Source organism: Mastomys coucha, unplaced genomic scaffold (genome assembly GCF_008632895.1).
Source record: "Mastomys coucha isolate ucsf_1 unplaced genomic scaffold, UCSF_Mcou_1 pScaffold6, whole genome shotgun sequence".
Lineage (NCBI taxonomy): Eukaryota > Metazoa > Chordata > Mammalia > Rodentia > Muridae > Mastomys > Mastomys coucha.
Genome location: NW_022196912.1, coordinates 117011606 through 117028057, shown reverse-complemented (window position 1 = coordinate 117028057; position 16452 = coordinate 117011606). Strand labels below are relative to the sequence as shown.

The 16452-nt window shown below is 46.0% G+C and overlaps 1 protein-coding gene across 9 annotated transcripts in view; it reads right to left on the bottom strand.

Moving 5' to 3' along the window:
- Positions 1 to 16452, bottom strand: part of Unc79 (unc-79 homolog, NALCN channel complex subunit) — a 236757-nt gene that overhangs the window by 8752 nt on the left and 211553 nt on the right. For all 9 annotated transcript variants that reach the window (XM_031357583.1, XM_031357577.1, XM_031357580.1 and 6 more), the window contains 6 exons: positions 13919 to 13996; positions 10011 to 10100; positions 7149 to 7324; positions 5897 to 6083; positions 3640 to 3837; positions 1918 to 1995 (listed from right to left, as the gene is read on the bottom strand). In XM_031357583.1, coding sequence (XP_031213443.1) covers positions 1918 to 1995; positions 3640 to 3837; positions 5897 to 6083; positions 7149 to 7324; positions 10011 to 10100; positions 13919 to 13996 — 807 coding nt within the window. The remainder of the gene's footprint in view (positions 1 to 1917; positions 1996 to 3639; positions 3838 to 5896; positions 6084 to 7148; positions 7325 to 10010; positions 10101 to 13918; positions 13997 to 16452) is intronic.

Here is a 16452-nt window from a genome sequence, read left to right as displayed (position 1 = left end):
ATGTCATACAGTATAGGCATGTATGAAATGTCACAGTAACAATCCACACTAGTAAAAATGTTACTATATCAAATGCCATGGGGGAACTGGAACATTCTTCATGGCTATAGTGAATGTAACAGAACACAGGCACCTTGGAAACAGTCTGTCACAATAAACACATCAATAACCAAGCAGTCACTTCTAGATATTTGCCCAGCACATAAAAGCATGCATGCGCCAAGAGTTATATGTGGGTACTCACGGCAGCTTTATAAGAGACCCACACTGCACACCTCTGATGTCTAACTGACAATAATGGACAAACAATGTCTAATATAGCCATATCATGGACTAATATCAAAAATAAAAATAATGGCCAACTAATGCATGTAGCAATGTAGATTAATCTCACTTGAATGGGCCTAAGATGAGGAAGGCAGAAATATGCAAGGTATGAATCCATTCATAGTAAATGGCAGAAATCATATCAATAGCTGCCCAAGGGCACGAAGTAGCAGAATAGAGGCACTCACTGTAAAGGGTGGGAGAATGCTTTGAACATGGCAGCTATGGTCATTCTCTTGATTGTGGTGATGGGGTCACAGAAGTAATTAACGTTGGGCTGGTGACACATCTTAGTGAGCCGACATGCTGACCCCCAAGCCGGATGACCTGAGTTCAACCCCAGGGACCCAGGGGCCAGGGGCCAATAGGCTTCTGAATTCATCCCTGACTTCCATATACACTCCATAGCTAGATCCCACATACACATGCACATGTGATCATACATGTACTCCACAGCAGCACACACCTACACATGTATACATGTGCTTATGAAAATAAGTAACTGTACAAAGAAGTAAACAATATCAAGGCTCGTCAAAGCATACAACTTAGATATGTTCAGCTTAGCACATGTAAAGCCATGTAAACTGCACTTTATAAAGAAACTGCCAAAAAAAATTTCAAACAGGTAGGATCATCCAACTGACAAGTTTTTCCCAGGCTGCTGACTCTTTCCCATATTGATACATGCTAAGATATATCTCCTCCATGGGAACCAGAGACCTTGCAGTGGCTGGTATCAGTCGAGCAATCCATGCAGAAGGACTGCTGTTCTCCAGCACAGCCTGAGACAGCGAGGTAACGAGAGTCTTTAACCATGAGTGGAGCAAAGCGAGGAGTAAAAACAGCCCCTGATTCTAAGCTAGATGCCCTGTGCTGAGTGGTGGTGGTGGCAGAGGCCAATACAAGGGAATACAGAGTAGAAGGCAAAGAAAAGGTGTGACCAGGGAGGAGCAATCATCGTGGGATAAGGAGGAGGGACGACAGGATACCGAGGGAAATGGGGAGCTGGAAGGTAAAGGGTCGGGTTAATCTGGTGCAGATCTGTCTCTCGGGGTTTTATGCCTTGTGGCAAAGTTACCATGCTCTCTCAGGTCCCCCTCACTCTTTCATCTCAGGCTGTTTCTGGAAGGGTGCTGGATGCTTGAATTATCTTCTTATATTACATACTGGTTTAAAGTGATAACACAGGATTCTTTCTGAACTATGTCAGACAGAAGCAGCAGGCGTCACCTCAGATAATGCACAGCGATTTCTCTGGTTTTCTGGATAGCTTTGGACAAGTGGGGCATCACTAACTGATTTGTGACGTCCTCGGGTTTTTTTTTTTAAAGCAATGTTTCTTTGCTGTATTTTAACTCCTGTGTTATGTACAGCCATGGTCTGACATGGAAGAACGCATTACAGTGGTACAGCGAGAGCAGACACAGCATATTAGCCACAATTTATAGAAACCATACCCTCTAGCCCCAGCTCTACCTGTTGAAAACAAATCCATTCTTTTCCCCCCTTTTTGGATCATACATTTAAAACAAACCCATATTTACTTTCAGCAGTATGAAATAATTTGTAAAAATAAGCTTTTCCTACCTTGACAAAAATGGTTGAATTGCATTCTTGCAACGCCTCCATTAAACTAATCACATGGAGACACACCATTTCTACCATCTGAAACAACAAACATCAAAGTCAGTTCCGTTCCCAGTGAACTAGAAATGTTGTAAACTCATCAGCAGCCACAGAAGTCTGGTACCCTGCACCCAAAAGCTCTCTTTGTCTAATGACTGAAGACCACAGAGAGTGGCTTCCATTCATCTGTGAAACCTTACACCAGAAATGGACTTTTCAAAGCCCACGCACCCTTGGACCGGTTCTTCCTTAGTCACTCGGGTCAGGCTGCTGTTTGAACTTAAGGATGGTTCTCACTGATTTGCAGGGCTCTCTGCCTCCTGTTGGAGGACACATGGCTTCAGCATCATTCCCAACACCCTTCCAGGTCCATCTCCCTCTCCACTCACAGGGAGGCCTCTCAGGGAGTGGCTTATAGATCTGCCTCTCCTGTCTTAATCCCCATGGCCCAGGTAGCAATGCTCATACTAGTTCAAATGAGATTGTGTCCCTCATTGAAAATCCTTAGAGTATGGATTTTAAATACTCCAGAGATGTTTTACCAGACTGCCTTACTGGGTTGGATAATTTTTTTCAGAAAAAAAAATTAAAATTTATATGTAAGAAATTTTGTATGTAAGAAATGCTCTGGGGATGTGTTCATTTGTAGCATCTGAATGCCAAGAGGGATCTGGAGGAAAGCACGGGCACAAAACTCTGACAACAAATGAAAGTGCTAATCTCTAGCATAATGTGTAAAGCTCCAGTTTTGGCATCCTCAAAATAACACAATATTTGATCTCTGAGTTCTTTTATTGGTGATAGAACTGTGATCCAATAAACACAATTATTTCTTTAGCACCAGGAACTGTTTGCAAACCCTATCACAAGCAAACATCCTCCCATGCTTAATACTGTACTGGCTTCTCCAAAGAAAGGACACCACTTCAATAAAGGAACTAGAATCCCCCTTCCTTACAAAATGCTAGCAGAAAACGTTCCTCAATTAAGACATCATGCCCAAATACCTCTGTGGCCAGGGCAGCAAGGGATCCTAGGTACAACGGAATCACTAGCATGTGCCTCCAGTTCGTTAACCGTCTACAGATTAGAACGCCACCCATGGAACCCTGACAACCCTTCCGCTGAGAATCCTCCAAACACCAAATGAACCCTCAGAGTCTCTCACAAATACCTCTCACACTCCTCCAACCTACTCCAGAAGGACCATCCCAGTTTGCTTAATGAAATAGGTGCAGGCTAAGTGTTCCCCAGGTGTTTCCAGTGTCATCTGAGACAGCCCCTCTCTTGGCTTTGAGACCTTCTGTGGTCAGTCTGCTTTCAGACTACGACAGAAAGGTACCTAATGGTGGAGGTTTGCCCATATTGCTTTGGAATTCAGACCTCGCATGGCTTTTTTTCTCCTAATCCTTTGGCCTTCTTACATCATCCTAAAGGCAGAAATTTCATACTGAGTTCATCTAGTGCTAGGTAGAAAAGGCATTTGTTTTTGTTTTTTTTATTGTTGTTGTTGTTTTGCTTTGTTTTTTTTTTTTTTAATGTTTAAGACCTACAACATGATACTTTGATATGATAGATGGCTAAATGAAGCCACTTACCACACGTACTCCACTACATCCTTATTTGTGGGTTTAGGACTATGAGTGGCTTAAGTGTATCTCAGAGGGATGGCCAGGAACTCACCACTTTATTGTGGGCCATCAATTGAAGGATGCTCGGTGTTACCCGGCTCCAGAATTCCAGCGCTGTTAGTATTGCTGTGAAGCTGAATTCGTTCTGATTCTGGACGTTCGTCGCCACGGCACTTTGTTCGCAGTACACCGTCCAGAGCTGGGCAAAGATGAACGCGTGGAAGAGGGAGCACATGTGGAGCACACAGGTCTGCAAAGGAAGAGGGGGACGGCTGTTGCTCCACGCTCATGGCAGAGGGCCTTGCCAGGGAGCACAGAAGGCTCACCAAGGTCTTATCCCAACTTGGTTCTACACTTTGATTGGCTTTTCTCTGTCAGTGGGAGTGAGTGTACATGGAGAAAAATAACAAAACGAAACATCTTTTTCTTTAATTTGCAGACTAAATCTACCCACGTTTGTCCTTTCCTGAAACCTACATTCTCATCCCTAAGCTGGATTAGGAACATGGATGTTCTATTTAGCCATGTTACCATGTTTGCACATCTATAAAACAGGGAGAAAGGCAAGCTTGTTGAAGGGGTCAGTGAGGAGTAAAAGAGAGGCAGGCAAGACCCTCCTCCCTGCGCCTGGGCTCACAGGGCAGCAGAAGGCCTGTCTGTCTCAGTGCCACAGCTTCACAGAGGCTTTTAGCAGACTACACCCACAGTTCCCAAGCCAACCTGCTAAGTTCTTTACAGGTGAAGAACTGAAGCTGGGGAAAAATAAAATAATTTGTTTTTTCCAGTTCACATAGGTTGTGGGGAGCGGAGGAAGCCCTGACCAGATGAAGTCTTGACTGAATGTGTGTTCTTGGTATGGGTACTGCAATTTCCTATGGGAAAATGATGAGGTCCTCTCCCGGGGGTGAGGCCCAAAGGGATGACAAAATATTCTTCTGGTCACGTGCAGATGCTGATAGTGTGTGCACAAAGGGTCCACCTTATCTCCCTGTTCCCAGATGCTTACAGCCTGAAAACGGCTCCCTCACAGGGACTGCTCCTACTAAGGTTAGTTAAACCGGCCTCCTTGTCCAGCTGTATACTATAGCCTGACTCTGGGTTTTTTGTTTTTGGGGTTTTGTTTTGTTTTGTTTTGTTTTTCGAGACAGGGTTTCTCTGTATAGCCCTGGCTGTCCTGGAACTCACTCTGTAGACCAGGCTGGCCTCGAACTCAGAAATCCGCCTGCTTCTGCCTCCCAAGTGCTGGGATTAAAGGCGTGCACCACCACCGCCCAGCCTGCCTCTGGGTTTATGTATGTAATAACCACATCTCCTTGTTCAGCTGTATGCAGTAACCCCACCGCTCTGTCCAATTCTATATAATTAACACACTGAGTGTCCGGGATGCTGAGGCTTCTCTATCAGATAGTCCAGTCCACCCGAGCCCAGACTTTCTGTGTCTGTCTTTTCTAATTTCCCTCACTCCTCAGTCAGATCAAGTCCCTTGAACTATGCGAGAATGAGGCACAAAGGTACAGGTACCTTCCTTAAGGATCAAGTTCGAGTGTGGGTGGAGACAGTTCCTTTTGCAGATAGCATGTGGGTCATCTGGATGGGTACTTTATTTTCTCATAGAGCTTGCTCTGGCCTAAGTCTCAGTTGCTCTTAAACCCACTGGGATCTCCCAGAGCTTGCCTAAGCCCCAGGACCAGCCCTTGGCTCTTGATAGCTAACTTGCCTGGTTTGCAAGCCTGAGCTCATGACTTACATCAATCAGCCTGGGTTTTCCTTTATTCTCTTAAGCATACCATCTGTCTCTGCGGTTTGCACACGTCCTCTGGGTAGGTGATTCCAGTGCCCTGCTGAGCACCCTGCTATCTTTCTTACTTTCATGCTATATGTTCATGTGTCCTATGGGATCCGAGTCCCCCAAAAAGGTCATAAAGAACGAGATGGGCATACATCTCCCCAAAACTTCATCCTTAGTTCTGAAAACTGAGCACCAAATTGTTATTGCATTTGTAGCCTGTTATTTCTCTCAGTTTTGAGACCAAAAAAAAAAAAAAAAAAAAAAAATTGCCTGGGAAACCAACTCTTCCTTGCTGCTGTAATTTAACTCCATAAAAGTAAGCCAGAAAACACTTTAGGGGCAGGAAAGACAGACTTGGAATTTAAACAACTTTAAGCAAGGCATTAGCACAGTTACTTTCCTAATAGACACGCGAGAGTGAGCTAAAATGTCTTTACTTCTCAGAAGACTCTAATCAGCTGATAAAGATTCCCTTAGCAATTCCAATGCACAGGGTCTGAGTCTCTCAGAAATCACTTACCTTTGATTGCTCTGGAAATCCAATTAGGATAACAATAAGGTGGTCTGCAATGTGGGAACCTGCATCCAGAGGTATGGGTAGGCAGGGGGAGGAGGCGTTGGGACAGACCGCATTATGTGTGAGGGACCCCAGCAGCAGCCATGACAGCAACCGGATGTGGGAGACACACTCGATGAATTCTTTAGGTCTGTTGGGGGAGAAAGGCTGCATTAGGGGTGCCTTTAGAGTTTCGCTTTCCTTCGATGCCCAGAGAATACATAGTGGAGGAAGGGATTATGGCTATAGCCTCACAGGCTGGTACATAAAACAAATGCCAAGGCAAGAGTTGAAACCCAAAATCCTTTCTATTTGTCTCACTTTCTGCTTTAATCCTGGATTTTCTCTTCAGGAGGGGGTGGCTTTGGTGGGACAAGATTCAGTATCCTTCGGCCCGTCTGGCTGTCTCCCTGGACTCTTCCCAAATCCTTTCTTATCAGAAAGTTCCTCCCAGACATCCTCACAAAGGGAGGAGAGCAGAGGAGAGGAAGACATACCCATCCAGTGCTTTTCCCTCTGCTCCTGCTTGCCCTCAATCCTCCCCCGAGAAGACCCGGGTGAGCTCAAGGAACTCCACAAGTGTGTCTTCATCCTCCACAGAGGCAAGTCAGGGGCATGGACCTCCGCACCTGATTTCACCCCTGCGGCGGCTTCCCCTCTACAAGCCAAACTGCCTGGAAGCACAGGGTACGTGTGATTCACAGTGCCCAGCTCACTAATAGCTGGGATTTAGGGTTCAAGTGATTCTTCAAAGCCTTCAGCTCCCATCGCCTGTGAGAGCCAGCCAGGGTTCGAGGCTGGCTTCTTTTATGGGTAGCTTGTTACAAACTGCCCAGTGTCTGCAAACAAGCGTAAGGGTAGTATCTACACTCCTTCCTTCTAGCCAACTGTATTCCACTCTTAGAAATCTTCAACATGGCCATTAGCTCCATCTAAGTCTCAGGGATTTGGGAGCACTTCTGCTCATTTGCATGCCCATTTTAAATTTATTTTATGTCTATGGATACTTTGCCTCTGTGTGGGAGCCATGTGTGTACAGAGCCAGCAAAAGCCAGAAGAGGGCATCAGGTTCCCTGGGATTGGAGCTACAGACGGCTGTGAGCTGGATGTGCTGGGAATCAACCCCAGGGCCTGTGGAAGTTCAGCCTGGTGCTCTTAGTCACAGAGCAGGCTCTCTGGTCCCTCTCCCCCACCTTTAAACTGCTAGGCACCTCACCCTTGCTGCATTGCAGAGGGAGGATGGTAGAGCCAAGGCAGATAACGGATCACAGCTTTGTTATCTCGGTGGTTGCCCCGGGAGATTTCCATAGCTGCAATCTGAGCCAGGCCAACTTTGAGATGGCCTCCGAAGGTATCCTCATGCAGAGGCTGGGAGCAGGTCTTCATGTGGCTCTGTAAAATCAAATGATACATTGTAATCCTGGCAGACACCTGGAGGTGTTCTAGACCACTTCATTTCTCTTTTTCCCCCCTTTATTCTTCTCTCGTGTTACATTCTGACCTCAGTTTCCCTTCCCTCCTCTCCCCCAGTCCCTCTCCCTACCCACCTCCTGTCTTCCTCAGAGCCACTCCCTCCTCCCCTTCTTTTCCCCTCAGAAAAAGGCAGGCCTTCCACGGATAGCAACCAAACATGGCATATCAAGTTACAAGAAGACTAGGCATATCTCCTCACACAAAGGCCTGAAGAGGCAAGCCAGCAGGAGGAAAAGGATCCCAAACGCAGGCAAAAGAATCAGAGACAACCCCATTCCTACTATTAGTAGAAAGGTCAGGTTGTTCTCAACCGCACCGCATACCACCCTAGGCACACAACCTGCTTAGCTTCTTGAATGGTTTCCCTCTGTTGTTAGGCTAAGAACTGGGGGGTGGGCCAGGATGGAGTCCACGGGACCACCCTGTGGCCTTTGGAGTTAGAGTGACTATTGTCCAGGCCTCTGCATTGTCCCATTCATCCATTCTGTGATTTGTAGTACTGGTTCTACCAACTCCCATTCCTCTATCTGAAATACCACCTCTCTTTGCGGAATTGTTCAAATTTATTTTTTTTAGTTCAAGCATCACTCCCCTTAGAAAGCCTTCTCTGAGCTCCATAGCCAGATGCATGTTATCATCGTCTACTGCGAAAGTCACAGCTTTATTACAGCTTATATGGACTAGTCACTAAATCTGGCCCCTAGCAGACAGTAAATTAAATGAGGGCAGCTATTGTGTTCGCAGCCAGCATTTGCCCACCAATGTAATCCTACAGCCGGACTAGGCATAATGCAGACTCTCAATGTACGCATGCTAAGTTCATCTTGGAAGTTTCCTTTGCTCAGGGACTTGAGGCCCGGTTCTGTTCCGAGTAACCAATGACCATGTTTGAGTCACTTGTCTGTAAAGAGAGCAATGTTGGGATATAGCTGCTGCCCAGTCCATAATGCTCTGTGGCTATTCTGCCTTCCACAAATGGAGTCACAGGCTCAGACACAGTCCAGATCCCCCAGCTAACAGACTTCCCAGTGCCTGCAGGGCTCACTTGGGAGACGTGAGTTCACATGGGAGCAGGTATTGGTGGACATACATCCCTCACCCCCTCCTTTCTTACATCCTGCCTGGGAATAAGGGGGCCTGGCTGGATGCTTGTGCTATGATACCTCCCCCTATCCTCAGAGGGGGACCCCACTCCTGCAATGTGGGCTATGAATCCTCTCTTCAGGGGCCCAGCCATGCCAGTGTAGCCTTGGTGCTGGGCCTTGAACTCTCTTGAGAGCCACTAAGATGCTTCTGTCTGTCTGTCTATAGTATTAGTCACTTTCTTACTAATCCCTTTGCTTCCCAGCAGTTCCTCTGACCACCCTTCTTGAAAACCCTATCCCTAACCTTGTAGCTACCTGAGGCATTTGACTGCTTCCTAATAGGAGTGAATGGTCAGAGGTTGGAGTATATCAACATTTTGACCACCACTGGCGTTTGTGAATACTTTTTCAGAGGTTTCTGTAAAGCAAGCTCAACATGTTTAGGGAATAGTTGCTGCCTCTTCTTTTTGTATCGAAGTCACTCAGGTTCGTGTAACTAGTCTGTGAACTGGTGACCAGTATATGACTAACTGACAAGGAGGCTCACTCTAAAAATGGCTGGGTCTGGACATGGTAGACACTACCACCTTGCCTTACAGCTCTTCCCGTCACTGTACCAAGAAGCACCCTGAGCAGCTGCTCAAAGTCTAAAGGCAGAGCCTCGTGAAGAGGCCATGTTCTCAGCAGATGGATTTCTGAGCCCACAGGCTCCTGTTTGTCAAAAGGGAATCAGTCATTCAGTGCCCCTCTCTGGACTGGGTCGGCTTGCCCTCTGTCCAGATCCTTCTTCAACTCTTTCAGATTACTGATCTTTTAGCTCTGTGATAGGACCAAGGCAGAGCAAGGTACCTGCCAATCATTCATCTTACTGCTATACCCCTGAGCGAACAATAAACTCAATAACCCACACAGGGATGTTGTTCATATGTAAATTGGATCTTGTCATCCCCTTCATTATTTTCTTAAACAGACAGCTTCAAAGCAGATACAAACAATCACTGGCTCGTGCTTGGCCCTGGGGCTACTGTCTTCTTGGGTTGTTTTATATTGATCTTAGACAACAATGAAGGAGCCTGCTGACTCGAATGGAGGAGACCAGAGCTGGCGGTATCAAGGTGTCTCTGGCTGGTAGGAGGGGACTCCACCAGGGTTCACAGAAGTCTGAGGTTCAACTCTGATGTCACCACTTCCACGGATCATGACTTGACAGGGCCATATCACCCAAGCCACAGTTTCTACATGTTTTTTAAAGGGAGCTAGTATTGAGTAAGGACATTTAAAGAATGGAGCAAGTATTTTTAAAACTACACAAAAAGCTGATACCATGGGATTCTCCTTTCTTCCTTTTATTTTGCAGAACTACTGGACCCCAGTTCTTCAGACCCCTGAGAAACGGGCTCATTCTATAGGATTGCAGTGGCTTCTGCAGGGAGCAACAAGTTCCCTTGTGGGTCTACCTTGCTGTCAGAAACCTCTCTCTGTTTTGTACCCTAAGGGGTGAGTGGGTGGGAGCAGCTTACCTTGAGCTTGGTTAGGGTGTGCATGTCAGCCATGAAGTCCAGCACCTCACTGACGTACTGCCGTATGCATTCCATTGCTGCCGTCCCACACTGAAACACAGGGACACAGTTCAGCCACGGTGCCACTTCTCATGCCAGCACAGACTCACCGGAAAGCTGTCTCTTTCTCTGTCACCCCACTCCCACTCCCACTGCTACCTTCAGTACAAAATCTGGTTTAAAAAAAAAAAGTTTGTGCTAGAGAGCACAGAAAGTGGAAAGCCTGAAAGAAAGGAAATGAATTGCTACTTCCACCAGGCAATTGAAGTGATGCTTGCTTTTAAACCTGAGTCAGGCCTAACTGATGCATCTGATGCTCCAGTGAAGTCTCAGATGCCTGTGAGATATGCACTCTCAAGGTTTACACTACCTTAATCATCTCTACCCTGCCCCACTCCCAACACGCACAGGTATCATATTGTGTTTGCAGGGTCTAAAGTTGTTTTCAAATTAAATCATGGTTTGACTTCACATGTGCCGCAGATGTGTTGTGAGCTCTTTCTAGAATAGGTAACTAGAAATAAGATGGACTCCCTCATGCACTTCAAGTGTGTTTGGTCAATTTCAAAACAAAGGAACAGGCACACTTGTGCGGCAGGCTATGGACTACCAGGGACCTGCTCTCTGGGAGCAGTGTGGTGAGTCCGGGATTTGAAGTAAAACAGCACAGTGGATGGACAGGCTCCCTCATCAAAGCTGAGCCTGCGAGAGAACCCACATGTCGGCTGCATAATTCGGATCAAAGGCACACAGGCTTTGAAGCCCTGTGAATACCCTGCTTATGGCCTCTCTGGGCTTCCTTTTAGGAAAATCTGGAACATTACAGACTTAACTAGCTCGCCCAGAGACTTTCATTTCCCCCATATTCATGTAAATCTGCACCACACTGAACTGTATCACCTCCCGTCTCTTCTGGAATGTTCCGCTTGTCAATTCCTCTGACGGGATAACAAATAGTAAAATAAGGTCAGTGGCCAGTCTGCCAGCGTTTTCCAAGCATCTCACATGTTCTAAGGCTTTCTCCTTCTCATTTAAATCCAGTGAAGGAATTATAAAAGGTTATTGTGCTCCGGCTTTTTGCAATATGAATCCTTCAATGCGAATCCAGGATACCCCTCCCCGATTTATTCCACTCTCTCTGACCTTTCACGCATCATGCAAATAGGAGCAGAGACTCTGCTCTTGAATTTCTTGAAAGGGATTTGTTTCTTTCATAGGCAATATTTTATACCAGTTCAACTAGGCAAATGTCACTGAAAAGAATCACTAGGAACATTATTCAATATTTACCCTTGCATAGTTAGTTTGTTCCAGTGGCAGCGGCTACATCCAGCTTTAAAACCCACCTTGGGCTCAGGAAAATCTTTTGGAGCAAGCCCTCTGCATTTTAAACAGCACACCCTTGTAATTTCCAATCCCCCTTTTCCTTTGTAAGATGTGGGCATATCTTTAGATGTGTCACCAGAAGACAGAACAAGGGACCGTGCTCCCTGCATTTCAGAAGGATCTGTCTGTTCTGACAGGAAACTTGTGACAGAGGAGCTGGGCTCCCACTAACCTCAAGCATGTGAGCTGAAACAGCTTTTCAAAAATCCATCTTAAAAGCTATATTCCTTGTATTATAAAAACAGCATGAGTTCATAGCAGAAAGGTGGAAAATGCAAAGTATTTAAAAAAGAACAATGCAAAATTCTGTAATCCTAAACTCCGCCTTTCTCTTTTGGGAGAGCCATGGCTTATATTTCCTTCCGGAACTCTGCTGAGGGGACCTAACGTGCAGGGAGCTGTTGGAAGATTGGCATGGCTCAGCTCTGTAGCCCTCCAGTTGAACACATCTGGAGTACTTCCTGATGGAGGAACTTTCTTTGAAGTCTTTGCTTGATATCCACATAGCAGTATACCTTATGGGAGACATGGCTTTACCTCAACTGTGGCAGTGTTGGGCATTCCCCTTGTTTCTTGTTTTTCTTATTTGAAAGGAAACATCTAAAATGACACTTGAATGTGGGATATCTGGCACCCTTTTATTTTCTCAAACTTATTTCTTTTTTTTTTTTTTTTTTTTTTTTTTGGTTTTTGGTTTTTGGTTTTTGGTTTTTTTTGAGACAGGGTTTCTCTGTGTAGCCCTGGCTTCTCAAACATATTTCTAGAAGTAATTTGTCAACTGGCCTCCCTGAGGTTGGCTTCACTCCCACCAGGGGCGTCTAAGAACGCCACTTCCAAATGACCATCAGTAAATGTAGTAATCAAGAGGCTGCCGAGGAGAACAGAATGGGTGGCATTTGCCAATGGGAACAAGGTGCCAGTTATGACAGGTAAATCCTGGTGTACCACTGGGTGACAATAGTGCCTCCGACTTTGCCCCAAGGATTGCTCATCTGTGCGGTGTCGTTATAATTAGTGAGGACTTGCAGCCATGACACACATGCCCAGGCTGCGGTGATGGTCCCACAGGTGTCTGCTCACCTCCAAATCCATCAGATTTCCCATTCAGAGATCTACAGTTTTGTTTGTTTTTTTTTTTTTTGGGGGGGGCGTTTACATGTCAACCAAAGCTTAAAGTTCTTTTGTAAGAGAAAAAGAAAATTCTGCTGATTAGTCATTTCACTTTTATGTTTTCAGATATTTTATATTTATTGTCCTTGAATTCATTCATTCATTCATTCATTGGTGGCCGGTGAAAGTAGAAGATGTCTTTTGGGGCTTCTAGTTGTTACGAAGGACCTGGGTTCGATTCCCAGCACCCACATGGAGGCTCACTACCTCCTCATGTACCAAGCATGTGGTGCACAGATAAACATGCAAGCAAAAGGACTCATACATAGAAAATAGTAAAAAGTAAGTTGTTGGTTTTTTTTTTTTTTTAAAAAATGATGTCTTTTGAGTAGCATCCGCTGCATCTGACTGGACAGGGCTTTGGAGGACAATCCTGTAACAGCTGCTTTGGTGGCAGTGGTGGCAAATCTGCCTTCATCTTGACTCTGACAACTTTCTGCAGAGTAGCCGTGCATTTTTTATCAACCATGTAGGTAGCAACTATCAGCCTTTAAGGAATCCATCAGCGCAGGCAGGGAATCTGCAGAGCTTCTGGATGCCCAGGCACATAACTGGACCACATTTCCCACTTCTCTTCCAGCTTCTGTGTCCTTGTGTAAGATAAGCCAAAGAACTCGACCAGACCTATAAAAGCTCCCATGTTTGTGCTTCTTTTCCCCTAACCTTACCAGTTGATCACAGAGAGCTGGAGAGAGGAGCCACCTCTGAAGTAGTTGCCATCCCCTGACTCATCTCTCGATGCCCATGCAAAGTTCACCCAAGGAAATGAAACGCTTCTGTGTGCTAAGCTACTAAGAACTGGAATTTGATCCCGTCCCTTTTCACACTGTACTGACAACTGTTAAAGGCCCTTTAAAAGTCAGTGGGGTAATTCCCCTCCCATGAATCTATCCTAAGGAAAGAGTCTGAAGGATGGACGCTGTTTTAAGAGTAAAGATGTCCACGGTCTCTCAATGACGATAGCAGCAGTGTACTGAAACCAAGACCGCCTCAGGTAATGTCTGTTAGTATTATTTTGTAGCTGTTGTTTCTGGGGGTGGGGGGAGACGTTCTAGAATGCTGGGCTGTCACTCACTCTAGAAGCCACTGTGCCCAGCATTGGCCACAGCTGTACTTACTTACTCTGTGCAATGCTTAATTAGGCATTACCTCAGTTGGTTCTCAACATGGACGGTAAGGAAGTGGGGAGCCACGGTGACTTTACTCTCAAGTCACCACTCGTAAGTGAATGCCAAGCCTCAAGTGGGGATGCAATCTGAAGCACCATTCACTGAGATCCAAAACCACAGACCATACACTCAGCCAGGACTCACCCCAGGCACAGAGGCCATCATCTGCTTGCTCAGGATGGTAGACTCAGCCAGCTTGGTTCCAGCATCTGCACAGATGAACTAAAAAGAAAAAAGAAAGGGAGGTGAATTATTCTGAATAGCACTTATACAGTCATGCAACTAACTTAGAATCTTTTTTTAAAAGATTTATTTTATTTATTTTTTATGTATATGAGTACACTGTAGCTATACAGATGGCTGTGAGCCATCATGTGGCTGCTGGGAATTGAACTCAGGACCTCTGCCAGCCCCACTCGCTCCCTCGCTCCAGCCGTAATTCACTGTAGCTGTCTTCAGACGCACCAGAAGAAGGTGTCAGATCTCATTACGGGTGGTTGTGAGCCACCATGTGGTTGCTTGGATCTGAACTCAGGACCTTCAGAAGAGCAGTCAGTGCTCTTACCCTCTGAGCCATCTCGCCAGCCCCTAACTTAGAATCTTATTAACAGGGTTTAATTCATTCATGTCCACTTCTGTCCTGGTCCACCCTGGAAACTCCCAGACTTGGTTATCATGATGGTTCATCCCTATCAGCTTAGAAACAGCATGGATGTGCTCATGCTGACTTCATGCACACACCCAGGATTAAATCAAGAGCTCAAAAGGCTCCCACTCCCTCCTGCAGCATCTGACAGCTGTTGGCATACACTCGTGGACTTCCATGACTTCTATCATGTTAGCGACATTGAGAGAGTGAAAACGGAAAAAAAAAAATGGGTGTCCAAGTGAGGGCTCTGTTTGTTCCTCCCCAAGGACCCTCCATGTCCATTTTCTTTCCTCCACCTCACTCACAAGTGCTCCCTTATGCTGAGAGGACCTGAGTCCTGTCCCATGCACCCACAGGGCTTTCCACACAAGGGCAGTTCAGTTGCCATCATCAGACTTCAGTAGCCTACCAGTTGTTTCTCAGCCTGCTGGGGGCTCTTCACGAGAGCTAACCTGACACGGCCCTCTGCAGAGTAGCCTGGTATCCCAGAGTGGCCCTGGGAAGACTTTATGAATCAATTAATCAATTATGATTTAAGACCACGATGAGGATGCATTTGCCAGATTATACTTTAATTTGCTTTCATTATAGACTTTGACAGGTGTTTCCTACTTAACCTAACATTTGGCTGTTTATGATTTGGGGGCCTAGGAATTGCTGAGTAAGTAACTCCTGTTTAACTTCTCATCTTGGCCTCTGGCCAGCTATCCTAGCAACTTTGGAATCTGCTGTTTGCAGGATTCAGAGATAGACGCCCTCTCCTTCCCATCCATTTGGAAGGTGTGGGGAAGCTGGGTGGATCAGATCACCCGTGTGGAGCTCAGCAAGCTCCATCCTGTCAAACTGGAAGAAGAGACAGCAGTAGGGGTGGAACAGAGGGAGGGGGAGGCCTGCTGAGAAATTATGGGACAGGAGAATGGAAACCAACATCTGGGCAAACTCATCAGGGGTCCCACGCACTGCTGATGAGCAGCAGTTTTGGCTGACAAAGTGGAGCTCTAAGTCAATGACCTGAGGCCCAAGCCTGAGAGTTAGCTAACACTGGTCCTCACCAGAGGGAGGTGCAGCCCTCCGTGAAAGAAACTTAGCTTTAGCCCCAAGCTACAGGGATGGGGGAGAGGTTGGAGAGCTATGCTGAGAGGCGTGGGGCAGGGGTGTGCACGGAGCCTGGCATGCATCCATTTGCTTGCTAACATGCTCATTTCTAGTGCTATATAAGGAAAAGTCCTCAGTCAGGTTCAGACACCTGAAAGCCTTTTACTTTGGCCAGAATCTGTAAGTAAAAACTGTGAAATGGATAAGTAACATTTAACAGGCTAGCAGAGTACAGAAGGCATACCCCTGGCCCAACGCCTAGCAGACACTGCGTGTTTTCCCACACAGTGACTTTTCTAAAGCTCTCTGAGGCTGCATTCTGAGACAAACATCCTCTACCTAAGTGCTAAGCCCATCGGGACGCCAGCGCTAACTTTCATTCTTTTGATGAAATGGAGACTCCAGCAAGGAGGCCATGTCAGATAGAGCCACACCAACCGTGTGACGGAAAGGGCATTTAGAAAGGTGTCTCGGGACAGGGGGCGATCCTGGGCCTTCCAAATGCACTTGTATGGCTTAGTGGCCACTGAGCAAGGGGAGGCCAGCAAAGAAGCACCAGATGTGAGCACCAGGCTCCACCTTCAGCAGCTGCCTGCCACCTGGTGTGCTCAGGTTCAAAACTGTCATGACTTATACAAGCTAAAAAAAAAAAAAAAAAAAAAAAAAAAAAAAAAAAAAAAAAAAAAAAAAAAAAAAAAAAAAAGTGTGTGGGGGAACTTCCCTTGAAAGAGAGTAAAAGTGCAGGATCCTCTAAAAATCCAAGTACTGGGATGAGTGTATGTCAATCCAGTGTATTTTTACCACATATGAACAACCGACTTCAGTAAATCTATCATTTTTCCTTACAGCTGCCAAGCACAAACTGGGAAGGCCCACCACTGTGACCGTATAGAGATGCTCAAATAGAAAGATACAACTAAAATCGGGGGGGGGG